A 27,839-nucleotide genomic window follows, 5' to 3' on the forward strand; every position below is an offset into this window, starting at 1 on the left:
AAAGCTGAGCTCATTTCAGCCGCTTGCAGCCTTGTTCTTTCACTCCTGATCCACATCTCAGGATCATAGATGAAAGAGGGGAAAAAAACAAAACCAAAGCGAGAGCCTTTCCGTCTTGGCTTAGGTTTTTTATTCCCCACCACCACTAAAGGCTGGTGCACCTCCCACATTGCTGCAATCAAAGCTCCAATCTGTCATCAATCTCCTGCTCCAACCTAAAATCCCTTGGGACTAAGACACCAGGACAAGCATGGAGCATTTTGTATGAATTATCAAACCACATGATGCATGCATAACTTTTACCATGACTCAAAATATATTACCTGTTTCAATTTTTATATTTTTATTTAAAAAATGATCAAATACACGTGGAAACTTATTTACAGCAGTTTGTTTGAGGACAGTATAAACTTATACCATCATGATGGGAGAATATAACTCAAATATCACTGAGACAAACTAGGAAGTTAGAATCATCCACCATAGCATTATGCAGTGGAAATATTATTACTATAGTTTAGTGTTTAATCTGTACTTATCTGAATTTATTTGTTTATGAACTTTATGACGTCTCATTTTTGATCTGTGGTGTTTAATGTTGTAATGGGCCACAGTTCACAGCTTTACAAGTCTCAATCTCCTTTAAAGGTTTTCTACAATATGGTTGCATTTGTGTCATTTCAAGACCCATGACCGTGTTTCGGGAATATTTGACCATTCTTCCGTAAGCCCATTTGTGAGCTCAGGCACTACTGGTGGATGAAAAAGTTTTTGCTTCCAGTTTCCACTCTAACTAATCCAGAAATTGTTATATAGAGATAAAGTTTGAACTTTATGAAGGCTAGTCAACTTCTTCCTCACCAAACTCTCACGTCCATGACTTTAAGAAATAACTTTGTGCTCTGCCACATAAAGAGACTATCTCTAACTGTTCCCATAGAGTTGGGGTTATGAAATTGTCCAAAACGTCTTATTACACATAATCTCCACTCAAACTTTACATTTGACACAATGCCATCTTGGTAGACATCATACTACTCAGACTCATCCTATTGCACATCAGTCTTCTGAAAGTGACCCATTCGCTCACTAATATTTGCAGAAGCTGTCTGCATGCCCACCTGTGGCCCTGGAAGAGGCCTACAGAAAAAGACTAATATGCAAGTTAGTATTTTCAACAAGCCTTAGAAACAAATCAGACCGATTGCATTGATGTTTTCTGTTGGCATGTCAGTCTGTTTTTTCCTGTAAAGCTGGTCACATCTTATTAGAACTGTCTCCATTTGACTCATATTTCCTCTTTTACCAAACGAGGAAGAAGACCCAGGTCGCTCTCTAGCATTGGCTGACGGTCAGGACAGATCCACACTCACATAGAGACACACACAAAGCAAACACAAAAACACAAACATGCGTGTATTTGTAGAAACAAGGGGAGGAAGAAAGACAGTTGCAACAAATAAAAGATAAAAAATAATTTAAAAAAACAACACTAAATCTTTACAGTAGTTCTTTTATTTTAAAAGCTTCATGTCCTCTTCTTTGTAGCTCACAGCGCCACTTTAGACCTCATCACTGTGGGAATTCCAATATTCTCAAAAGACTGAATAAAAAAAAAAGATCATTTGAGATTTTTATTACTTCCCTTAAAGCAGTACGGCCATAACATTTTAAATCTGATCGCAAAAGTTCTCGACCAACACATCTTTAAATCCACGAACAACACTTTATGCTTACCTTTAACCCTTTACCACAATTCTTTGGAGGCATGTGCCCTTCTGCATAAAATGAGCATTCCCTCTCAGATTATTAGAGGGAATCTGAACAATAATAAAAATTGGGGCCATTTGTTTAAACAATACAGCACTTCCTCTAAGTGTGCATGTGAAAAAAAATTATGTATGACATTTATAAATGATCGTCTAATAGATAAGCAGCATGAGAAACCTGTTTCTGGTCAGACTGTTTGCTGTGAAACTATGTACAAAATGAGGCAAGATTTGTGGTTGTGAAAAGATGGAGTCAGTGTATGTGTGGGGTTTTTGTGTTCAGAAATATTTTCTTCTCATCCTGGCTTCACTCAGCATCTAACCTAATGTGCACCGATTCTCAGATGTGAAGCAGATCTTACTGGTTGCACTAACATGCTGCAGACTGGAGCAAATTACTGTTGAAAAAGAAAATCACTCACTACTGCAGTTAAATGCTTTAAAAGAACAAAAAGGGAAAAACAGAGAGGTAACTATTTACCCAAAACAGAGACCGCTTTAATCACAAAGGTTTATACTTGGTGAACGTACTGGGCCTGACAGCGGTGACAGCTGGAAACCAAATATTTACCATTCAGATATTCATTTGTTCAGTCTTTTGAAGAGCAAACTGCAGCGCTTTGCTCACAGTACTTGCAAGAAAAGTTTCAGTAATGACTTTATTGTACTTATGGGGATGGAACTGTACGATACACAGCTATTCAACATTAAATGAGCCTACAATTTTTATGTTTTAGATCAGATTTTGTTGCTTCCTAATATTTTGAAATTTAAGTACAGGCCTGAACAGCAAGGCAGAAGGCAGAACCATTGCTTTGCAGCAAGAAGGTCCTGATTTTGAATCCTGGCCCGAGGATTTCTGGAAGGAGTTTCCATGTTCTACCTGTGCATGCGTGGGTTCTTTCCAGGCATTCTAGATATAATTTCAAGCTCAAATAGTCATACACAATTTTAAACATCTTGAGGATGTTCAGCCACTATATTGTTTAGGAAGTTGATGAATTCAGTGTTCAGGAGAGGAACATGTTTTGGTGGGCATCAACTCCAGAGCAAAAGCAAAAGATCGTAAAATGCTGGCTAAAGAGGGTAGGATGGGGTCATTGTCCACAAAGAAACAAGAGCTATACTGACAAGAACTCGGAGATAAAAAAAAAAAAAAAAAAAAAAAGTTAATCCGGGAACAGGATCAAGTAAAAATCCACGTTTTACTTTGATATAAACTCAGAGACAAAGAACATAAATCTCCAGAGACAGATTAAGGCGTAAGGAAACTAAAATTGGAGTATTTGTGACCATAATGGCCACTGTAATATGAGGAGGATAAATTAGGAAATTTGCACCATTCCAGCTAACGTTCAGAGGTGGCAGCATCATGTTGATGCAGTGTTTTTACACTTTCAAGGGGGGACTGGAGAATTTTATCAAATAGATGGAATCATTAGGAAAAACATTATGTGGAAATATTGAAGCAACAACATTAAACATCAGTCAGAAAATTAAAGCTTGGACACAAGTGGGTCATTAAATGGACAATGGCCCAAAATCACACAGATTAGTTACAAAGTGTATTGAACACAGAAAAATTAAATCCAATCTGAGTAATAAGAAGTCTTTAGTGTTAATATTCAGTAGCTACTCTGCTGAATACTAATTAAATGCATGCCACATCTGAATTGAAATACATTTTTAAAGATTTTATCTTCAAATACTTTTACATTATTCAAACATTTAGCAAACACAGCTAACTTTGGTAATCCATTCAGATCTAAACAGTGAAAGTTTACTCTGATTAAAAATGTTAAACCAGCATTTATTTATAATCAGAAAATATTTACTTCTCAGCCTCTACATCATGTGCGCTGTCTTCCACCATTGTCTTACCTATGAAGCTTATTGTACAACCATTGCAATTTTGTAATGTTTTTTTTCCTTTTAGCCGGTAGACGGAGAACTGGAACCTGGCAACAATTACACTGGAGGACACACAAATGATTTTAGTATGAATGTTTTCATAACTTCTTCTACAAACAAGTCATTTCTCTAAAAGCCACCCACTAACACATTTTGGCATTGACACAGAGAATGTTGATGTTGAATGAGAAACTTCTGCTGAAAATATTGCTGAATAAATTCTTGGCCTAATACTTACATGCAATCACTTAAATAGCCAGAAACTGCAAAAGATTTTAGACTGGGATGGACATGTACAGTACAGACCAAAAGTTTGGACACACCTTTTAATTCAATGAGTTTCCTTTATTTTCATGACTATTGACATTGTAGATTCACACTGAAGGCATCAAAACTATGAATAACACATGTGGAAATATGCACTAAACAAAAAAGTGTAAAACAACTGAAAATACCCCTTATATTCTAGTTTCTTCAAAGTAGCAACCTTTTGCTGTGATTACTGCTTTGCACACACTCTGCATTTTCTTGATGAGCTTCAAGAGGTAGTCACCTGAAATGGTTTTCACTTCATAGGTGTGCCCTGTCAGGTTAATAAGTGGGATTTCTTGCCTTATAAATAAGTCATGAAAATAAAGAAAACCCATTGAATTAGAAAGGTGTGTCCAAACTTTTGGTCTGTACTGTACATTATGTTTATCTGTCACATATGAATTACAATCAAATATATTTATATTTTTGGTTGTAATGTGACAAACTGTGCAAACATTCAATCAAAATGAATCATTTTGCAATGCACTGTGTTATATATGAATATTATTATTTTGTGATCTAAGACCTTAAAGAAAAATCTCGGCTTCTCTCTCGTTTTCAATTAGCCAGTTGAATTTTAACTCTACGGTCAATATTTCTCAAAAAATAACAAAAATCTCTGTGTGTAATAGAGACTTCTCCCAAGTCCTCACTAAGCTGCGAGACACACACAGGAAAATGAGAAGGAAGCATTACATGGTTGGGCAATCACAGGCAAGGCTGCGTAATTGTCTTTACCACTGAATTAAGCGGCAATTTTAACTTAATTAAAACTCCAGTTTAGTTCAAAATGAAGTGGGTTAGTCAGATGATGAATGGCAGTCAAGCGTGCACAGTTCTTTGAGCATCATTTTAAACCTGTTATTACAGATCTTGGTTTTAAGGTGGACAGTGATTTTAAATTGGATAGCCAAATCAGAGCCGTGGTTAAGTCCAGCTTTTATCATTTAAGGCGATTGGCGTCAGTGAAATCTTTTCTTTCCAGGCAGCATTTTGAAACAGTGATCCATGCTTTTATTTCAACTCGATTGGATTACTGTAACGCACTTTATCTGGGAGTTAGTCAGTCGCTGCTCTCACGTCTGCAGCTAGTACAGAATGCTGCTGCACGACTGCTGACAGGAACTCGAAAGAGGGAACACGTGACCCCTGTCCTGGCCTCACTTCACTGGCTGCCGGTATATTTTAGGATTCATTTTAAAATTCTTATGTTTGTTTTTAAATCACTACATAATCTTGCCCCGGCTTACCTCTCTGAGCTTCTTCACCCATACATACCATATCGGTCTCTTAGGTCCGCAGATCAGCTGCTTTTGGAGGTACCGAGATCAAGAAGGAAGCTCAGAGGGGACAGGGCTTTCTCTGTCATGGGCCCCAAATTATGGAACAACTTGCCTTTGCAGGTCAGGGAGGCCCCTTCACTGTCCACTTTTAAAGCTCGTCTTAAAACCCATCTATTTTATTTGGCTTTTAACTCTAGCGGGATCTAGTTTTAAATTGTATGTTTTTTTGTTTTTAAACTGTAAGTTTTTATTTTATGTTTTTTTTTTTATTGTTATGTTGTGTTTTGATGTACAGCACTTTGTATCAGCTGTGGTTGTTTTAAAGTGCTTTATAAATAAAGTTGGTATGGTATGGTATGGTATGGTACATGCTAAAGTGTTCATACCCCCCAACATTTTACACCCACAATCAGTGTCTTTTATTGAGTCTGTTATAAAGTAATGCAAAGTAGCAAATTTTCCATCTACTTTGAGAAGTAGATGGAAAATTAAGAATCTTTTTTTTTATTTGTTTTTTTACAAAAAATCTGGCAAGTGTGCATTGTAGCTCCGATACTCTGATAAGATCCAAAGTCATCAATTTAGATAACACTACTGTGTATTTTTTCTCAGTAAAGCTCCAGCTGTTCTCTGACGGCCTTCGAGGTTTGTTAGATAACATTAGTGAACAAACGGCATCATGGTGGCCAAGGAGAACATCAGACAGGTCAGGGATTTACAGTTAAAGCAGGACTAGGTTTTAAAGCTATATATCTGAAGCCTTGAACGTCTCACTGAGCACTGCTCTATCCATCACCTGGAAAAGGAGAGTATGGGACAGCTGCAAAGCCAAGATATGGCCGCCCACATAAGCTGCATAAGACAAGGTCAGTATTATCAGAGAAGCAGCCAAGAGGCCCATAGTGACTCTGGAGGAGCAGCAGAAACCCACAGCTCAGGCAGGAAAACATGTCAACAGCACAGCTACTACTTATCAAGTCCAGAAATCTGGCCGTTATTAAAGAATGGACCAGCCAGCCAGGACGAGCCTAAACCGAAAGCCAGAGTTACAGTGAAATACTTCGGATCAATGCAAATTAGCATGCTAAAATTGACCAGTAAAAGTTGAGAACAATTGACAATCTGTGGCAAGACTTAAAAAATGTGAATTGAAGATAACTGATATAGCCTGAGCTATTCTGTAAAGGAGAATGTCGGAAATCCAAGTGTCTAGGTGTTTTATGCTGACAGACGTACACCAAAAGCATGCTGCACTTTGTCATAAAAAAAGCACTACTTTTTGTGTTGGTGCATCAAATAAGATCACAGTCAAATTAAGGCGTGCGGTTGCAACGTGACAGAATGCGGAAAAAGATCAAAGCCTGCGAACACTTTGTGCAAGGCGCCATTTTGAGCTAAGCAACGACCACGTCTCTGAACTGCTATGTGAAAAAGAAACTTCTAAAACTGGTTTCTCAAAACATTACATGAGCCATCTGGAATGTAAATTAGAAGAAGGATGTGGGGCTTGTCACAATAAAAAAAAAATTGCTGGACAATAAATTGTCCCAGAAGTTATTGCAATAAACAATAATATTGTTCTTTTTGAGACCATTTTCAAATACTACAATGGTAATGGCATAATAATGGAAGTAAGCCATCTCAAAGATCAATAAATTCTCAATTTTATTGATTATTTAACAGTGGAACTGGAAGACATTTTAAATATCCAAAATAAATAAGTAAACAAAACAACGGAGACAACAAATAAAAATGAATTATGAAGTTTCTGTATACAAATAATTCTTCAAAAAAAGGCGCTAGTTAAGGCCAATATACCAGACTGAAGTTTTGGTAGAAAGAGAGTGAGAAAAGAGAAAAACAATAAATCTCGCAAAAGGAAATTATTGAGCTTTCAGTTTTACTTATCACGCGATTAATTGATTTATTGTTTATTGTGACAGGCCTATGTGTGCTCAGTTGTGGCTTTTCATGTGGCCCATATGGGCAGCTGCCCGAGAAAGCAGTAAAGAGAGGGGCACACCAGGAACTAGATGATAACATTTATCTTATCTGTCAGGTGGGCCCTGAACACCTTCACTACTACCTGTATGCCTGTTCAGCGGAGTAAGTTTCCCCAGCGTCAGTGAGTACTGGGAGACTACGTTACCCGTTTTCTACAGGAAGAACAATTGCTGGCATTTTAATTGGTTGGCAGCACAAATATATCTACTGTATAAAACTGAATGGTGGACAAATAAAAGCTGGATGGATGGAGATAACGAAGCACAGAGGTCTGAGGCTGGCAGACAAAGAGGCAGCAGCACGTATAGTGGAATCTGGATTTACCAAAACTACCAGTCGCTTGTCAAGGTTAAGGTCAATTGCCTGACATTATCGAGACACAACAAAGACACTGCTATCAGTCGCTTTACTGTATCCTTGCACATAGCTACACGTCTGCCAGCTAGATTACACAAGGGGGAATATTTTGATCTCGTGCTCCGCGCGATAGGGAAATTACACAACAGCATGTATGAAATGCTGACATATGTATATTCTTACAGCTGGGGAGCACACACCCACACCTCCAATCCAAATCTGGATTGCAAAGTTCTAGTTCTAATGGAAACAAGGTCTGCCTTTAAGGTGTCTGAGAGCGGACAGATTCAGGGGGTTGTGTGAGTTATTTTGTGAGGGTTGTGTGAACAAGCTGACAAGAAGCACAATCAGTGCTGAGTAAGATACCACCAAAGGGAGTGTATATACACCTACATCCCTTTCACTCGGGCCCGCTCTTATCCATCCTGTCCTCAAAAGATCTCTTCTGCTGCTGTAAATGGTCTCTCCATCCACGACTCTCCTCTTAAGCCCCTCTCTGAAGTGGCTAAAAGATTGAAGGAGAGAGAAGAAGAGAGAGATGCAGATAGTGGTGGAGGTACGCATGGAGATAGAGAAGAGGGAGGGCATGAGAGCATGTGGGGGAGGGTAGCCCTGCAATCTTTGGCAGCGAGAGCTGTGACGCACAACTACACACGCACTCTGGGGCAGTGTGGCATCCACAGAACCACCACAATGGCTGCACTGTAATCTAACCCAACGGGGCCGGCCGGACCACAAATTCACCTGTGGTGTTAAAAGTAGGAAGAGGGGTGCATGTTCTGATTTAACTTGTGAGCAGTCATCTCGACATTGATAGTCTCCCACCTCAGACGTTCACACTCGCACACGCCCAGTTTCCTGCCCTCCGCCGCCCCTACCCGCCTGTAACCATGGGTGGAGACGAAGAGAAACAGGAAGGAAGTCCAACATGAACTTCTCCCCGAAGTCAGACACACCCCGACAACCCAACGACACTGCGGGCGCCCGCCACTCATACCGATAGTTCGTCGAAGCTCCTCGCATTGGCTGATGTGAGGGAGTTTAAGCATCTCCTTCCATTTCTTACTGCGGCCATTCCTCTTGCCTCCTCCACCTGGAAGACAGAAAAAAAAAGGAGGAGAGATTAATGTCAGATAGTCAGAGCACCCAACAAGTAGCATTTTCAGCACAGGAGCAATGAAAGCATTCCTCCAAATGTGTCTCTGTGTGTGTTGTGAATGTTTATGTTTGCTCTTGCATGCATGTCTTCAAGCACGCTGACCTTGGTGTGACCAGAAACAGGGACAGCTGCTTCATCTCACCAGTCGCCTCTGTGCAATATGACGGAGCATGTGATGAAGAACGCTGACAGCTTCAAACATCACGAGTCTCACACATACACACGCACACACACACACACCAAGTGGATCCCAGTCAAACATTAGCCAAACTAAATCGTCATTCACAGATTACCTCCATCACACACACACAGAGGTGGTGAGTATTGTTCTCAGAAAGTCTGGGAACCTTTATGTAGGGCCTGATTGCCCACAACAGCAGATGCAGTGTGTGTGTGTGCGTGTGTGGGGGTGTTTGCATCTACAGTTGAAGCCAATCATTTACCTTCACTAAAACATACACACACCCTTTTTGTCCTTACTGTCTGCAAGCTTCTCAATACTTTGCTGGGGGTTTGAACCCATTTACTTTATAATTAATCTGGTGGTGCGATTAGGGTCATTGTGTATTTTAAACACCAATTTGTGCCTGATATGTAGCTACAATATTTCCATTTAATGTTCTTTCCACATAATTCCAATCATTTTGAGAAGTGCAGCTTTTCTTCCTGAAGCAGAATACCCACAGATGCTGATGCTGCCACCACCCTTTTATTCTCTTGTTAAATTACACAGTTCAAACCAAAACATCTCAATCAAATCACCGAATGCACCTCATTTACCAAACAGTATAAAGGGCTTTAACTAACGATTACTTTAGAATCGATTATTGTATCGTTTAGTCTGATGATTAATCATATAAATAAATTGTCACATTCTTCAGATCATTCATGAAACCACTCAAGCCAGTATTAGAAATACATTTTAAAAAATGCAGATAACCAAATATTTCAATTACTTTTTTGAGTAAGAAAAAAAAATGGGATTGCCTAAAATGCAACAATACAGCATTCCTTTAGTGTTCGCTTGATCATGTGTAGCAAAAGATGGATCTGCAGATAAAAAAATACGGGCTATTAACCCATTGATTATTCTTTGGATTAATAAATGGATAGCAAAAGATACTCAAAGGGGGATTTTTTTCAGATTTCAAACCAGGTGAAACTAAAACTATTGCATTTGAGGAGTTATATGCAGAACATATTTACAAAAAAAAAAACAATTTTCCATCTAAAATGCAAAATTAAAATATTTTTGTACAGTTTTGAATTAATTACTGCTCTGATCGTTTTGTCCATTCAGCAAATGGCCTTTTTTGAGTCTGTATACTCCATTTAACGATTAGTCGATTTCTAAATTGGTTGACGATTATTTCAATTATCAATCACGAGTAATTTGATTACTTGTTTCAGCCCTAACAGTATGGTGGCTGAGGAGCCTCATTGTGTTTTCACTTTCATATCACTGTTTGAATAGATTAATGTGGCAACTTAAGGCATCTGGAATTTGTATCCATTTTCCATGATGTCATGCATCATGCAAGGACATCATGGAAAATGCTCCTTGTGATACAAGGACCATTTTTTGAGGTAATGCCTCAAAGTGTTGTTTTTTTTTTTTTTTTTTGAGGCAAACCCTTACAACACATTAAGAAGTCTGCCTCCATTTGTGACTTCAGAGGAGAACAATGCATTATCATTATCTGACCTTACCAAACAGTTTAAAGGTGCATTAGGTGCATTTTTATTACTTTGTTTACATGCACTAATAATACTATTAGTATTATGAATACTAATAGTATTATTAGTATAGTACTAATAATAGTGCATGTATTATTAGTTTACATGAACTAATAATACTATTAGTGCATGTAAACAAAGTAATAAAAAATCTCTAAATATTCTGACATCTAGCAAATATAAATACATCTGTTAAACACAGGAAAAATTACTTTCTCTGTGCATTTTTGGATGCAAGAATATACATTCATTATAAACAAAAAGGCAAATTTGATGTTTTTGAACCTATAATATATGATATACTGACTCCACAAGATAAAAAAAACTCGATAAATCGGATGACATTATAGCATCAAAACTGAAGACCCAAACGTCAATAAAAAATAAACTGAGAATAAACTGGTTTAAGTTAACAATCCAGCTCCAATAGAAACTAGATCAATCCCATTTTGTATTTTTTATGTGAGAATTACTTTCTTTTATTTATTTATTTTTTAATTGGGTTGTCCAGAGAATCCCAAAGCTCTTCACACTACATTCAGTCATTCACACGTTAATGGTGGTGAGCTACATTGTAGCCACAGCTGCCCTGGGTCAGACTGACAGAAGAGAGACTTGATACAATCGGCGCCACTGGGCCCCCTGACCAGCGGGGAAGGCGGGTGAAGTGTCTTGCCCAAGGACAACGACTGAGATGGACAGAGTGGGTGTTTGAACAGTCAACCCGGTTTAGGTCAAACTTTTTCCTCCCACTGCCCGGATTCTATCAGATGATCAGTGAATGCACCATACCTAAGCACAACAATAATCGTCAGTGTTGACGTTGTTCCTGAAACTTTCTGCTATTCATCCATAAAAGGTAAGATAGACACTTGTTGTAACAACAAGGAGTTTCACATTTTGGAGAATACAAGACGTCAATCCGTAACCGACTCTAGAGGAATTTAGCAATGGCTTATTTTGGCGGGGCAAAGGTTTGTAATTTAATATATTTAGATAAACAAAGGCTTTTGTAAGCCTTCAAATAAATAACCATGTTTATTAACACAAAATAAACTTTGATGTAAAGAGTGACATGTAAAAAATGCTGAGTAATTATTCTCAGGTTTGCATAAACAGAGTCCTAAGAGTCTAATATTTCCGATCTCTCAAAATATAACTAATGCAGCTACTATGTGCAATTTAGTGATAAAAATCACACTTAATTATACAAGCGATCTCCGTCTATTAAAAATGGGTATGTTTATAAAAGCACTATTTCTCTTTGTGGGTCTATGATACTGTCCTATTTCTCTGACATGCAATCCTAGCCATACTGTCACCTAAAAAAAAGACTGCAAAGAAATAAATAGTTTTTATTACTTTTATTCTACCACAACAGTAACACTACATATCTTGATAAAATCTAAAGTCTGAGGGAAGCCAAGGGAAGTCTATTGAAAAATCTCAAAATTAGGGTAAAAGACTACACTCTCTAGGGAACACACACAGACTAATATATAGAGTTAGTGAAGCTTTTAACAATCTGGCACCAGACCCAACTAAATGAACTCTTTAATCTATCATTTTAAGCTTGGGTTTTATTTTGATTATTTGAGTATTATTTTTCATGCAGATTAGGATAAAAGGAAATAATCATCTGATTCTATCATAATCCTGCATGGAGTTTGATGATAAGTTCAACCTACATTCATGTTGCCTCACATCAGTCCTTGAACGCCCCTCAATAGCTCAGCTCTCATCTATTTTGGGCAATTCTGGCACCATCTGTTGGGCCCCTTTTGCCTTTGGATTAAGACTACAACACAATGTGAAAAATCTGCCAGAATGCAGATGATCTTGGCAGGTTTTCATGGAGTTCTTCAAGAAAGCTGTGTGTTTCACATCTAACAAGTGAAGACTTGTTAGAAAGTCTGGAGCATGTACAAAGCTGCTATGGTGGGATTCAGCATATCAGGAGCGTGTAGGTGTCTACTATCAGGAGCGTTACCTTATCCATGACATGTGGCACACGAGCAACAAAATAGATCATCAGAGATTTGAAAGCATGACTTCCAACACTGGCCTCAGCCTAAGCATACAACTTCTTCATGGCCACATTGGACTGGCTGCTATTCATATTAAGTCCCAACATTGTTCCAGTTGCAAGCAAAAGGAGTTTACTAAGCAACCAGAATGAACAGTCCACAATTTTCCATGATAATGCATAGAAATCAATATATGCTGGACTACCAGCAGGGGGAAAGGCACATACTCCTCCAAATCGTAAATATAGGCTGGTTGTAGCTTAACTGTTTATTTTATGATGTCAAACAGAAGTCCTAGCATTATACTAAGACGATGAGGAAGGAGCAATTGTAGGAAATACCAGAATTAAAGCATGCACCAGTGAGAAAATTTGGGTCAATACCAATATGGCTGTTATGTCTGATAGTTGACATTTACCAATGTCATATTGTACTACTCTTGACATCTTGAAAAATAAAAAATTGGCTTTACTACTGCTTTCTGCTTCAGGTAAACTCCCCACAGTCCTGCGCTGCCTCACTATCACTGTCACATGACCAAACAAATACCACATGACCAACTTCCTCCCATCATCCTCCAGAAACAAAATGGAAATAAATATCGGTCAATAATATAGACCCAATTTTATTTATCGGACCGATACGGTAAAAAATGACTAATATCATCCCATACCAATGTTAGTGCTGATATATGTAATTAAAAAAAAAAACAATGTATCAAATCACAAGGGCCCACAAAAAACAGCTATAGACCTCAAATTCCCCAAGAGAAGAGGAAACAGACATTGAATCTCATGTGTTTGAGTTCTCCTGACTGCTCTAGAGAAGATATGCTTACACAGAGCTAAAGCAGCTTAAAATTATAATGCCGCACTAAGTGCAGAAAACAGTAAATCCTTTCATGTCTCTTTTTTTTTTTTTGCCAAGCAGCCAACAGAAAACTTGTGAACGGTCTTTTTGCTTTCAGAAGGATCGAGAAATAAACCTTGTATTATTTCACTTCGCTGGTTAATAGTCATGGAAGTCTGTTTTACAAAGAGTAGAAAAATGTCAGCCACCTCTTCATATATGGCTTTCAAAGGCAAAATAAGAGGGATTTATTGTCATTCACTCCTGCATCAACCGTCACTGTGGTATTCACAGGTATTTATCATTTTTGCCTCGGATAAGCAGTCAAAGGTGGGCAGAGAACCATTTCTCGCCTCAGAAGAACACATTTAACCACACTTACATCTCACATGGATACACTAAAACCAACAGCATCATGTCTGCCAGAAACAGAAGACTTCAGATGAGTGGGATGAGTCAAAGTTTATTAAACTTCATAAATAAAATAATTATTTTAGTTCTTTGTACCTTTTGTCCTCAGGGGACAGAAGGAAAATATGCAACTACTGTCAGGGGAAATGGATTAATAGTCCGTTTAACAGATATGATTTTATTTCAAAAGTCATTAAACATTCTGCGGTTTAGTGTAAGAAGAGCCATTCTCACTTACTACTCCTGGATTCAGTTAAGTTGCTTGTTGTACTTCCGACAAAAACCACAACCCTTTTTCCACACTGCATGTGCTATCAGGACTTCCTGGCCTATTGTTATCCTGTTTGTAAAGTACAGTGGTTGAGTGGGGAATGAGGTCAAAGTTGAAGCCTTCCTAGGATGACAAGGAAAGTCCTGAGAGCTGGACAGACGTCAATCTGTCGAAAGGACGGCCATCATTCAACGTGTTTCTTTATCAGCTTCTTTATTGGGGATCGGCTGATTTAAGAGAAGGTAGTGAAACAGCCAGGAAACATTCCTGTGTAGTCAGAATGGAAGACCAAATACTATGAGAAAAACCACACCCGTCTGTTTGCAGTAATAATTTGCTGAAGCAAAACCTGATAAGGACAGTGCTGACTGCACAGCATTTTCAAAATACAGCTTTCTATTCTCCAAAAGCAGCGACCTTCACTTTCACTGGCATCCCTGGTGAAAATGTAGAAAAGATAAGTCTCACAAAAAATTTAGAGAAATCTAAACCTTTATTTAAATACAAAGATTCAATTGGGGAGGCAGGGGGAATCCTGTTTTAAGAAATAACATTTTTCATTAACTAAAATCAATGGGTAGCTTTAGAGAAGCACCAATAAATGAACCGTTAAACGGATGTGGATGATTTTCAGCTTGATCAGCACTAGTGACCAGCTGGTTGGAAGCTGAAAACAATCTTTTTTTTAGGATCAGTGAACACACCAGTTATGCTGACATCAACAATCTCTGTTGCAAGCGATGCCAATGTGTGAATGAAGTCAGGGAAAAGAGATGCAAGAAGATGACCAAAATAAAACTTTTGTATTGGAGAGAGCATGACTTGCAGCAGAAAAGAAGATGACTGAAAGATTTACACAGCAAGGTTCCTTTTTTATTTGACATAAAAAAGGAACCTTTTTATTTATCAGTGTTTAAAAAAACAGCAAGAATATTGTCTAATATTTAATGGTATCTTGTTCCATAATTGTGAAAAAGGTCAAATCGCCTGAGGTTCAACCAAGTATTAGGTACAACCAACAGAAGCTGATCAGCTGAACTAAAGCGCAGTAATGAAACATAAGGCTGAAGCAAGTCACAGAAGTACAGAGGTTACAGTCATTCTCTTAAAACAGCAATTCAAGGGATGTAGTTCATGTGTAATTTCTCTGCTTCATAGGGAATGTGCAACCCAGCACAGAGGTTTGCTATTGGTTCGCCCTCCTGAGTCGACTTCCATTGCTTTAGTAATTATTTCTGCTACCACCCTTTAAAACGCACGTTTTTCAGTTCAGCCAGCTAGTCTATGGGGAGAAGAAGGTTTGGGACCACAAGGACATCACTTTCTCAGTGGTGTTACCTGTGCTTACCTCACTGTCATCCATAGAAGACGCTAAAATACATAATCAATTGGTCTCTGCTTAGAAATCTTTGTAAAGCGACTGCTTTCACAAATATCGCCTCCACTCCCAGTGTGAATAATTGATGAAAAATCAAGACTAGAAGTAGAAAAGGTGTGTTTTTATGCATTTTTGTATTATTAGTTGTTAAATAAAAACTTCAATCAGCTAAAATTAGTGTCAGGAAGTCAAAGTGTCACTAAACACATTCTCTAAAACACAGATTCAGCTGGCTGAAACCCAACAGGATCTATGGTGAAGCACGTTGTTTTTCAGTAGATAGTGGACACAAGCTCTTGCTGATGGAGAGCGTGTAGCTCAACAGCATCAGAGGAAAATCCTCTGCCCCGAAGTTCATGAGACACCAGCTGTCCCACCAACGACATCTGACAGTTTCAACAAGAACATGAGCCGAGCAGGATCAGTAAAACATGTGCAAAACCACAAATTGACATGCAAGATTATGTTTATGCAGTATGCATGCTTCTGCAATACACTTTTCCCCTCTATTTTTGTAAGATAATAAAGAAATTATTTTCACAATGTAAAAAAAAATACTTCTGCTTTTAGCATCATCTGATCCCATGGTTTAATGGCATAAAAACTGAGAAAATGCCATTTGTTGATCAGTTTAAGTATCCACTGAGATCAATTCATCTGGGGGAAAATAGTTATTGTGTGATTTTGACTCTTGACATTCTGGATGAAGAATAAACAAGTATCTCTGTCGAAGGCACTTAAATTGTAAGTTAAACTGTTGGGTTTTTTTCACAAGATGTGTCAAAATTATAGTTCCAAAAGTTCACGAAAACAGCTTGATTCAGTTAATCTTTTTGTTCTATTAGGCCAACACTCAAATAATGCCTCATGTTTACAAAATGCAGCTTTTAGAAGTTTTACTCAAGGACACGTCATGCGGTTGCGTAAGCAGAAATAATGAGACAGTTTGGTTTGAAATTAAAACTGGCTGTTTTTTATAAACTAAATTGTTTTCATTTTAATTAGGAAGGGAGGATTGAAACGGGTACATTCCTGCTAAACTAAGTTTTTGAATCTAAACGGAAAGCGATGCTACTATTCTTGGGACCAAAACACAAAGGTTTAACTAACTCAAGACAGTACTTGGTGTCTAGGACAACTTTTTGACATTTACTCTGCATCAATCTTTTTTTAAAGTTTGTTTTGGTGTAGAGTCGGTGAAAGTTCATGCATGTGGAGAACTTTAAATTATCTAAATACAAAACAGGCTCCAAACCAATTGTTTAAACTACAAGACATCTTTAGTGCTTTGCTTTTGTCCCGCATCTGACAGTTCACTAACATTCCAGCTAATGTTTCAGGGAAGAGAAGATGGTGTTCCTTCTTATCTGATATCCCCCTCTTCTTTGGACTCTCAGTCAACGTTCTCCAATGTAAAATGCTTTCTGGGTGGTAGCATTAAAAAAAACAACAAAAAAAAAAACACTGAGGAAATTTATTTACCGTATTTTCCGGACAATAGAGCGCACCATACTATAAGCCGCACCTACAAATTTTTAGAAACAAAATCTGGAAATGTGGTATCTCTGCCGCTCTCGGTTTTCCATAAATCTGCTGGATTTATTAAGGACGCAGCCCTGCATCTCCAACGCTGAACCATGGATTCGTTCACGCCGAGTTTACGTGCAGCGGCTCTATTTCCCTCCTGTACTGCCAGATCGACAGCCCTCAACTTAAAAGCTGCATCATATGAGTTTGAAAACATTTCTCCGTCATACCTGCTGCTAGCATGTGCTTGTTCTAAATAAAAATCAGCACTTTCTTCCTTGATTTCCAATTTTGACTTCCAATGATTCACTTCCTGCTAATGAGCCCCCTGGCGGTTGAAGAAAAATACACAGAAAAGCCGAACCGGGCTATAGGCGTGGGGGAAAAAGTAGTGGCTTATAGTAATAAAAGTACTGTAATTTAACATAATTACTTTTTAAATTTGAATTCCAATACAAAGACAGAAAAGTACACTGTGGTCCTGTGAGTCAGAGTACGAGTCACAGTGAGAAACAGTCTGGCTAATTATTCAGTCCATCTGCACAGGTGGGGCCTGCAGTCAGTTGCTTAACAAACACATCGGACTTGGATTAGTTTAAAACAGCCTACAGTTGAGTACCGTACCGTAAAACTATTAAATCAACCCTCTTATTTCATTAATGTAGCCATGCATGTCCGATGAACGGCTGCATTAAAGACAAAACAAAGAGAGCTACACTGATCCCATATTGAAGCCACAGCAGCCTTCTTTCAGCTCAGTGAACGACAGTCCACAGCAACAGGTGGGGGAGGGTCAGCACAGTTTTACTCTGTGGTTCATAAAGACAGAAAAAACTATTTGACATTTTCTCTGGCATCTCAAAATGGTAACAGTATGAAATATTTGCATTTTTACAACCACAGCTTCCTAAAATCCCAGTACTCCTCGATGGCAGTACTGTACCAGGAGAACTGGTGAGTGTGAGTGAACCAGATGGTTTGGGTTTGATCTTTTAGTTAAAAATCTGCACATCACAAGTGAGAATGATAAAACTGATAATTCTTTAATTACGTGATGATATTGATTTGGATAATTAGATAAAACTGACTGAAAGCTGTAAGTTTTTTTTTGAAAAGAAGGCAGTCAGACAAAACTTCAAAAGAATCCATATTGAGGCCAAAACCTGAATGAGCAGAATGGAGAGATTACAAACAACAACTAATCATGTTGCTCTGACGAAGCTCTGAAGAGCTCATCCAACTGATATTCCTGAGGGTTGGTATGCTGACAGACCAGTTGTGGGACTGGAGGGCAAATACAAAAGCAAATTCAGACTAGTTTTGCGCACAAACAGAAAATCTACTGCTGTTGTGAAAAAAACGGGACATGCAAAAGGAGGGCAGCTCTCACTGAGTAGAGTATGGGATAACAGTGAAATAATGTTTTACTCTGACGGAGCAGAAAATAACTAAAGCAAGAAGGATGGATAAAACCAGATGTGCAAAAAAAACCAAAAAAAAAAGACCCAGGCTAATTGTGACGTTCTTGGTCTTATGCCTCAAAACTGGCAGTATTTATGCATTATTCCAGCATGAAAAGTTGTCGATTTCAGTTTGGATTAAATAAATTGGACTGCACTGAAATGCTGAAGGAAATGACAAAACAGGTCAAGGTTCCCGAGAAGAAAAGACGGAGAAGGCAAGCTGTGTGGGAGTGGGGGAGCATGTGCACATACGTCTGTCACAGCCAGCTGGGCCACCCCACCCTGTTTAATGTTACTCTGACGTCAAAGCCATGTGTGCAGGCCCTTAATGCAGACAGGATGGAGCGAGTATTTATTTAACTTTGGTTCTCTCCTCCGAGAGAGCAGGGGCCCTGCATAAACAGCGGCTTCAGGAAAGTTTTGCGCGTTCACAGCCGAGCCACAACCGGGGCTGAGATCATCCTCCAACATCCTGGGACAAGCCGCCGCATCGCTTTTAAGTGACAGAAGCGCTAAAAAAGATGACAGGTTGATGTCAAAAGATCAACCTGCTGCTCAAGTATGAAGATGCACTTTTGTTTACCTAAATGGCCAACATGTGTCAAGGTGTTTTTTGATTCGCCTTAGTTCATTGTTGCTGATTTTTCTGCCCGTCAACAGTTTAACAAAAGGACATGCAACAAAAGCTAAATAGGTATTTCTGCATCTTTTTAGGTTCTCATTATCAAAAACACAAACAGAAAATATCTTATCTTTTCAGAAATCACAACAGCAACTTTCCTTAGGAGCTGATTCACTGCAAACATGAACTGTGTGCTATTGCTAATGCCGTGATGACAGCTGTGTCAAAGTTTGTCAACCTGTGTGGAGAAAAGAAAAACAAAACTAACAGAAAGAAAGAGTGAGATTATTTCCATTTATATGAAACTTCTTTAAAAAAAACATTCAGTGTTCTTTGTTACTATTTTGTCTATTTTAGATTTTTAATGTGCCTTCACACACACTTAATTCTTCAGAAATCATCTGTAAAAAATCCAGATTGATGAATATTTGTTAACAATTTTGCACTTAAATCACTACTGAAGTTTGAATAACTTTAGTTTCGTTTATAAACGGATGAATGGCAGTATTAGGCTCTGACTGCTCTGGCTAAAATTCAAGTTTCAAGAAAGTGTTTCTTAGAAAATCAACTGAATGATGGATAGGTTGGTGAGTTTTTTCCTTTTCTATTGAAGGAACCTAGTTTTTCAGGAAATGGCATTGTGGAAATCTAACTACAATATATTATTTATTTTTTAAGTAAAATACTGGTATATGAGTGATGTCTGACAAGATGTCATTTATACGAGATACACTCATCATTAAAAACTTTTTTAAAAAGCATGTATATTCTGTTTTTAAAGTAGTAAAATGTCTTAAGATTTTACATAAACACCCAAAGCAATGGTCAATCTTTCTTTTTTCCCCGGCTTGTCTTTATTTCCGTCAAAAAAAAAATCTTCATGGAGCAAAAACTAAACTATTTTCCTGGAGCTAGAGGAGAAACGCCACATTTCCATGCATTCCTTCTCAAATTCTGGAGATTCTCTTCTAAATGAAGCAATGTTTGGTAAAAATAAAAACACTGACAAAGCCTCAATTATGGGAGTTAAAGAGAAATATAAACTGCATTTCAACAAATCCAAACATGTTGTGACGTAACTTAAATTACAAACTTAACTACTTTTCCAACTTTCCAAAAACACTGATAGCAGTGTTTACCAGCATGTTTTTTTTGCCAAGATATTCACAGTCACAACTCTGTGCCGGTGAGAGTTGCATTGTGGACTGAAGATAGAGGGAGGCTCGCAATTATTCATAACCCTGGCAGTTATTAGCTAAAGCTATTTTTATTCATCTAAGAAGTTAGTTTATGATTGGGAAGAAGACAGGAATTCCCCAAATGTTAACAGAGCAAAGTACAAGGAATATAAATATCGGAATGAAATGACTAGAATGTGAAATATGTTGAAAAAGTTACATATACTCCTTTCATAAAATTATTTTAAAAGTCTGTCTTGGTAATATAACAATCAAATAATTTTTTTGCAATAGCTGACCTCTTCTTTGCATGTATTAAACACATAATTGCAATAAGCTCAAAGTCTTTTAGGTTGGAAAGCCTCAATGTCATCACCCTAATCTTCAGCACTCACTACGTGATTCAAGTCAGGACTCTGTCTGGGCTGCTCTAAAGCTTCATTATCGATTCCAGCTAATGGAAACCTGTTACTTTAAAACAGGTAACAAACCCCTGACTTTATCTGTCAGGGGTATGAATAGTTCTGAGTCTGTAGGTGGAGATCCAACAGCTGCAGCACTCTCACAGAAACACAACGATAAAGTGGTAGGAAGCAAAGAGATGGTCAGCCACTGTTGGCTCCATGGTAAAATGAGCTTACACACACACACACACAGGAGTGTGGTGGTAACAAATGAACTCCTGGCTGCTTTTCCAGCCACGCCACCTTACAGTGAGTGATTGACTGGTGTAACCCCCTAATAGGAAAAACATTAGCTGCGTCGGACTTCGTCGCCTTTTCCAAGCCAAGGCCCAGTGTTTGCATAATATAATCCATCTGTAAATGTTCGCTCAAAGACGCACATCAGGAGAAATGTGCAACTGTAATCCTCACCTCCCTCTTGCTGCCCTTCTCCATTAAAAACTGCTCTCCTCTCGTCATGCCTTCATTAATTCTTTACAGACAGATTTTCCTCCAGCGCCATATGGTCATGGGAGAAAGTGTGGGTCACGCACCAAACTGTGAACAGCATTGCGGCACTGAGGAGAAAGGCAGGACAGGACATGGCGGTGGGTCTCACATGAGTTGGGACTCGCCGTTTTTCACATGAGCAGAAAGAGACACACACAGGGCATCGACACAAACGCGCTTTTGCTCATTTCCAGCAGTGCGCTGCTGTGTGGGTTTTGCAAGGCCTTCCTTCCTCCTCTCCATCTCTCTCTGAACTCAACATATTCCATCAAACAGAGGCGAGATCTTGCTTGAAAACCGACCCCTGTTTTCCCAGAGTCCTGGGGGAGACGGGGGAGGGACGGCTGGACGAGGGAACACTGTGAGACTAAACTTGAGACACAGACTGACTCTGTGGGTCTAATAGGGCAAAAATGAAAGAAGGATTGGATGCAAGTTATCTCCAGCTGTCCCTCTGATGAAGGGCCCTTCGGTCGATTTCATGGCCGGGCTGAAGGAGCAGGAAGACGATCACCGAGGCCTTGAGGCTGGAACACGCAGCACTTATTACGCACACGCAATTATCTCTGATAAGACAGGACGCCAGGTCACCCTGAAGGGTGGACTGACATGAAACACCAAGGGCAGACGCAAAAATGGTGATTCTGGGAATGTTACCAGAGGAAAAGTCAAAAAAGCAGGAGGAACCTCTGACATTTAACACATTTACAACAAGATTTCCATTAAAGAAAAACAACTTCAGCGTGGGGTAAACTTGTATTTTTAAAGCACTTGCAGAGTTTTTCACTTCCCTTGAACTTTGTCACACTTTGTCTTCTTGATGCCGTTTGTTCACTAAAGTTCTACGAACCGCTGAGACCGTCATAGAAAACATCTGCATTTATACCAAGTAGGGCTGAAACGATTCCTCGAATGATTGTAGTGCCTCGATTATCAAAATTCCGAGGAAAATTTACCTGCCTCAAAGCGTCGTTAATTTATGTTTTATTATTTAGCGCACCTTGTTCCGGCCCGAACATTATTTGCATTACGCGGAGCTCTGACTTCAGTTGTTGATGAAAGCTAAGTGTTAGCGGCATAACGTCCAATTTTCAAGTTTGGCCCGTGTGGATTTTATTGATTTATGATAATGCCCAGGATTTCATAGTTTTTGGGGGACCAATAGGCATCCTTAAAATGACTGGCTTGATGCCTGGAGTACGACAGCCTTTCTCCTCCGGGAGCTGCTAGTTCAAAGCGATTGGTGGTTCGTTTTGCCCAGGTCCCTCTTGAAAATGAGATCCAGATCTCAATGGGGTTTACCTGGTTAAATAAAAAAAATTTTTTTAAAGAGCACTGCGGGAGTATTTATACAGGTGAGCAGATAGACTGAAGACGGCGGGTGGCCGAGTAGCTGATGGTTACAGTGTTAGTGTAACTTTACGGACGAACAGCACAATAAATTTCATATTACCCCAGTCTCAACAAATGGGTGGTGGAAATCATCGTGGGTGGCAGTACATGACTGGTAGATGAGTTTCTGAATGTGATGAACGAAGGTGCCGTAAATATCCCATATTGCTCCCCCCCCGTTCTTACGTTCGTCCCCTGGATTACCGATCATCTGTCCCCTGGTCTATTTCCTCCCCTGCACCCCCATCTTACGTTCGTTCGTTCTCCTGCCCCCCACTCACCACCCCAAATCCCCCATTCCAGGCGACATTTCCTGTATTCTCAAACCCAAAGCCTGACAGGTATGGGGCAAGGTGAGAGTTCATCTATTAAACTGACTGAAGATGAATACATAAACTAAAAGCTGGAGCACAGACATTTTTTTATAAGTGTATTTGTGAGCCTGCCTCTTTATTATTAAATTTAATATAATTTCAGATCTTTGTATGACTTTTCTTCCGGTTAACTTAGAAAGCGAGCTGTTATTGTTACAGGTTAGTTTTCTAGACTTAGACTTAGACTTGTACTTTATTGATCCTTTGGGAAGACTCCCTCAGGAAATTGAAGTTACCAGCAGCTCCCAGGCAAAACACAAAGTTAACACACAGTAAGCAAAAGTGCAAAAGAATACAAAATACAAATTAAATACTAAGGTACACACCAAATGTGAGTAACCAAAACCTTAAATTATGCAAGAAAAACCTTAAATTATGCAAATTAAACTACAAAAAAGTAACTGTTAGAGACGCTCAAAAATGAAAAATTGGACTGATATTGATATCCGATAGTAACACCGGTGTTATGCCAAATTTATCATTATTTTATTTTATAAATTTTTTTATCAGATTACTCGATTAATCGTGAGAATGATCGATAGATTACTCAATTACTAAAATATTCGTTTACAACAGCCCTATTACCAAGATTAAATTACACACAGGTGGGGTTCTGTCTACTAATCAGGTAACTTCTGATGCTTTTTGTGTTATTATAAGAAATGAATGCAGGAATTCATTTAGTTCACGAAAGCAGATCAAGAAAGCTGAGGGCAGGCTCCAGACTTTTCCAGACTGTGGGAAAAATCTGTTGAAATCAGAATTTTTAAAAAAATAGTAAAGTTTGTAGTTGAAGAAAAATGTGTATGAATACTTTTGCAAGGCACTGTACATTGATAAAAACAGCTTCACGGCTGTCTTGTTAGGCGTTATTCTGCATTTAACAAGACAGCTGGTTTAACTATCCCTATATTCTTGTGGTGCTTCAAAAAAGTGCCTCGTCATGTTTTAACGATCCAGCTAAACACATACACAACGAGTGGCATGCAGCAGAGCTGAGCATGCAACACAGCCCGTCTCTCTCTCCCCACATGGCCCATTTGTGGGTGTTATAAATGTAAAATGAGTCCCACATCAAGGGACCGTCACAAAGCAATGCGTTTTATGAGCTTCAGCTGGAGGAAACACCCCAGAGTGATGACAACAAGTGTTTGCCCAGCGACAACCACAAAGCTAATAAAGCTACGCCGGCTAACGTCACACATGAACGCTCACCAGGGCTTTGAGAGACCTGCTAGCCTGCAATTTGAAGGCTGGTGGCCAAGAGGCAGGAGGCACAAAGGATTTATAGCACCAACAAAGAAAGGTGTGTCCCTTTAACACCTGCACTGTTCTTCTGTAAACATCCAGCTTCAATTACATAAAGAAATGTGTTGAATAAGGATTACCGGACTCAACTTTGCTGAGTTAGTGTAATTGATGGATTAACCACATTCCGGTTTTCATGAAGACAACTACAGCTGACAAAGATTTAATTTAATACAATGTGTAAAACAAATTATAGTGACGTAAAAGTATGAATATGTGCATGAATACTTGTTAATACCCTTAAAACAACTATGGGAGTACAGTCCACTGCTGTTTGACCTTTGCTTCATGTCCTCTAGAAAAACTTTTTAAATGAACCAATTTTTAAAGTCGTGCTAACAACAAAGTCAGATGCAAACAAGGTTTAAAGTATTCACGTTGAATTATTGGCCTTTTTATAATCACTTATAAGTTAAAATTTTTCCTTTCAGCCTGTGGCATTATTTGCTGCAGTGCAGCCTATTTGTACATAATAAAATGTCAGAGCTTAACTATTATTTTTTGATTGTTTTTTAATACAGCCTCACTTGTTGCTAAAACACTGCTTTATATTTACTTATATTTACCAGATGAGCTGCTATATACTTGGCATATGCTGCCGACAGTGTTTAATGTAATATGTGTGTAGTGAGTATAATGCCAAAAAAAACCCAGATAAGCTCATCCCTCTTATCAGATGTTTCCCCTGAGGTTTTAAAAACAAATGTTTTTATGCCACTGATAAAAAAAACAATCTCAACAATCTCCAACTTTGAATTATTTAGCAAAGTGACTGAAAAGCTGTTTTTCAACAGTTAAATGGTTTCTTAACAACGACCAACCACTGTGACGTCTTTTAGCCCAGTTTCTGTGCTCACCGCGGAACTGAGACTGCCCTCGTCAAAATTCAATAACATTCACATAAATACAGACTGTAGAAGAACCACAGTGTTGGTTCTGTTGGACCTCAGTGCAGCATTTGACACTTTTGACTGTGAAATATTACTGAAGCAACGGGAGAATTGGGTTGGACTCTAGCACAGTAATTCACTGGGTCTAGTCTTCCCTGAAAACTGGGAAATTTCTTGCATTGTACCAGAAAAACATTCTATGAGGGATACCTAAAGGTTTGGCCCTGGGGCCCTTCTTATTCAAAACCTACAGGCACTCACTAGCTCCGCCAACAATCAATAAACTAAGTTAGCATAGGAAAACAGATGATACACTGCTCTACATTACGATCTCAGCAGGTGACTCCAAACTCATCCAAGTACTAAGATGTTTAGAGCAAATCAATGTTCTATGTGCTGAACATAAACAAAGCTGAAGTTATTATCTTTGGAGCTCAGAAAATAGACTCTGAAATACTGTTGTGAGTTTATAAATCGCTGAACGTCACCTGGTGTCTGATCAACCAAAGAAATACTGAAGGACAAGTAGCTCGTGTTGTGTATATTTTCCATTTAATGCAGATTTTCATTAGTCAGTAAGTATGGCACCTTATAAGTGTCCAAATTTGAACCATTTTTTGAATTGTGGTTGGGGGTTACACAAGGTCATTTAAAGGCCTGCAAATGCCCCCCAGGCTGCACTTAGGACAGAAGGGGTATCTAATACAACTGAAGAATGATGGATCTGTCAGATTCTGCATCAGGTCTGTCCTGTTACTTTTGCTACTCTCCACCTGCTGCAGACAGATTTCTAGGCCAAACACTGCCGAGTTGGTCAGCCATTCAACTTTGTCCCTTGTGTCCAACTTCAAACGATCACAAAACCCACATCATGTCAAAATGTGCTTACAATTTCTAATATAACTGGTGTGGAGAAAAACTATTCACATTATTAGAATTAATGAAATATTTACCAATTTGTGTTGCACAATATATCAAGAGACAGTAATGAGGACACGTTTAATATCTGAAAGATCTGCTTGGATGCAATATTTGAGACACTAAAATATTTCAGGTGAAATATTACATCATATTTAAACAGATTTCAACTGTTGGACACAACTGAGTGAGGGGGAGATACCTGCAGCGTGGAATTAGAAGATGAATCTCATCAACAAAACTAATTCTAGTATATTATACTATATTCTCCAAGGTTGTGATCATTTCATTTAAACAAGGAAACTGCATTATAATAATGACTATAACCTACAGAAAAATTCAACACATAAAGACAAATCCTGAAGGAACAAAACCCATCAATAGCAGCTGCAGTAGCAGATCATCTCTCAAAACAAAGAAAAAGAAAATCTGTAAATCCACAGGCATCAGAACGTAAATAAAATCCTAAAATATCGCTTTGAATGAAGAAGTTACTCTATTCAGAGCAGACACTGATAATTCAAAACCTACAATAGTTAAAAGGAACAGAAAATATGAAATTACCATACTGTTGATCAATACAGGGGAAAAATGAGTGACAAGAACTGTGATTTATCATGATAATGACAAATTGTAATTCATGATGTTGTAAAACTTTCTAAACTACCAGGAATCCTAGGTTTACAAACAACAACAACAACAAAAAAGGTTTGTGTTCTTTTCTCATAGTTTGGTTGGGATTGTTACAATTACTTTTTCCTTGAGATCACCAATAAAATGTCAACTACATCAACACGCTCCATCCTGCCACAACACGTGTTCAGATTCCAACCAAATTTTTTTTTTTTCCATCGCCCGAACAGCTCGTACTTTCTCAAAAACCATGTCACTGCCATAAGTGGTCACAGCCTCTATATTTAAAACACTCATCCAAATTCAACTTGTGAACACCAGCTCTGAAAGGACTGGCTTTTTTTCTGAACTTCAACAAAAACAGACTAATTCACACCCACACACACACACACACCCCAACAGGACATCTAAGATACCACTCAAAAGTCACCAAATTCACAGAAGATGTTATTCTAAGCTTTATTAAGAGGTCTGAGATCAAGTTTCCTGAAAAGCAAACACACACGATCCTCGGCTTTGCTTTGTTTGATTCCATGATGATGAAAAAGCGAGCAGAAAACCGTGTCACTGGAACCAGTGCAAGCTATTTTGAAGTTAATGGACAGATTGAAATATGCAAACATATTGTCAGGAAGCCTGGTGTTAAATTAAAAATAGTTTTGCATATTATATGATTATTTTAAACTAATCATGAATATTAATTTAAAGGGCAATATCTGCTTGAATTGCTCATTAGTTTTTTAAAGTTTTCTGTCATTGTTGACAAAAGGGTTAGCATACGTTTACTTTTCCAGGCCATGTTAGAGGAAGGCATGTCTCGAACTTTCCTGCATATGAAAGTTCTGCTTAATTTCCTCGCAGGCACACAACAGCATTTTTAGTTAAAACAATATACGGTAATTGGCTGGTTTGTAAGTTTCCTACCTTACATAAGCAATAGATGTGATTTTAGAAACGGTCTCAGACAAGGCAGAGGGAAAAGGTCTGAATAAAAGCAATTAATGTAATGTAGGCCCAGTGTTTTACAGCCCATGAGTAAACACAATTTTTCAGCACACTTAACATGACCATCTGCTCCAGAACGACTCTTTAACAGGGTACTCTGCCAACTAA

At 38.5% G+C, this 27,839-nt stretch overlaps 1 protein-coding gene across 2 annotated transcripts in view; it reads right to left on the reverse strand.

Moving 5' to 3' along the window:
- The window catches only part of grk4 (G protein-coupled receptor kinase 4), a 57,151-nt gene that overhangs the window by 24,270 nt on the left and 5,042 nt on the right, over positions 1–27,839 (reverse strand). For both annotated transcript variants that reach the window (XM_032562310.1, XM_032562311.1), the window contains exon 2: positions 8,634–8,729. In XM_032562310.1, coding sequence (XP_032418201.1) covers positions 8,634–8,729 — 96 coding nt within the window. The remainder of the gene's footprint in view (positions 1–8,633; positions 8,730–27,839) is intronic.

The sequence above is a fragment of the Xiphophorus hellerii genome, chromosome 5 (assembly GCF_003331165.1).
Source record: "Xiphophorus hellerii strain 12219 chromosome 5, Xiphophorus_hellerii-4.1, whole genome shotgun sequence".
In the NCBI taxonomy this organism is placed as follows: domain Eukaryota; kingdom Metazoa; phylum Chordata; class Actinopteri; order Cyprinodontiformes; family Poeciliidae; genus Xiphophorus; species Xiphophorus hellerii.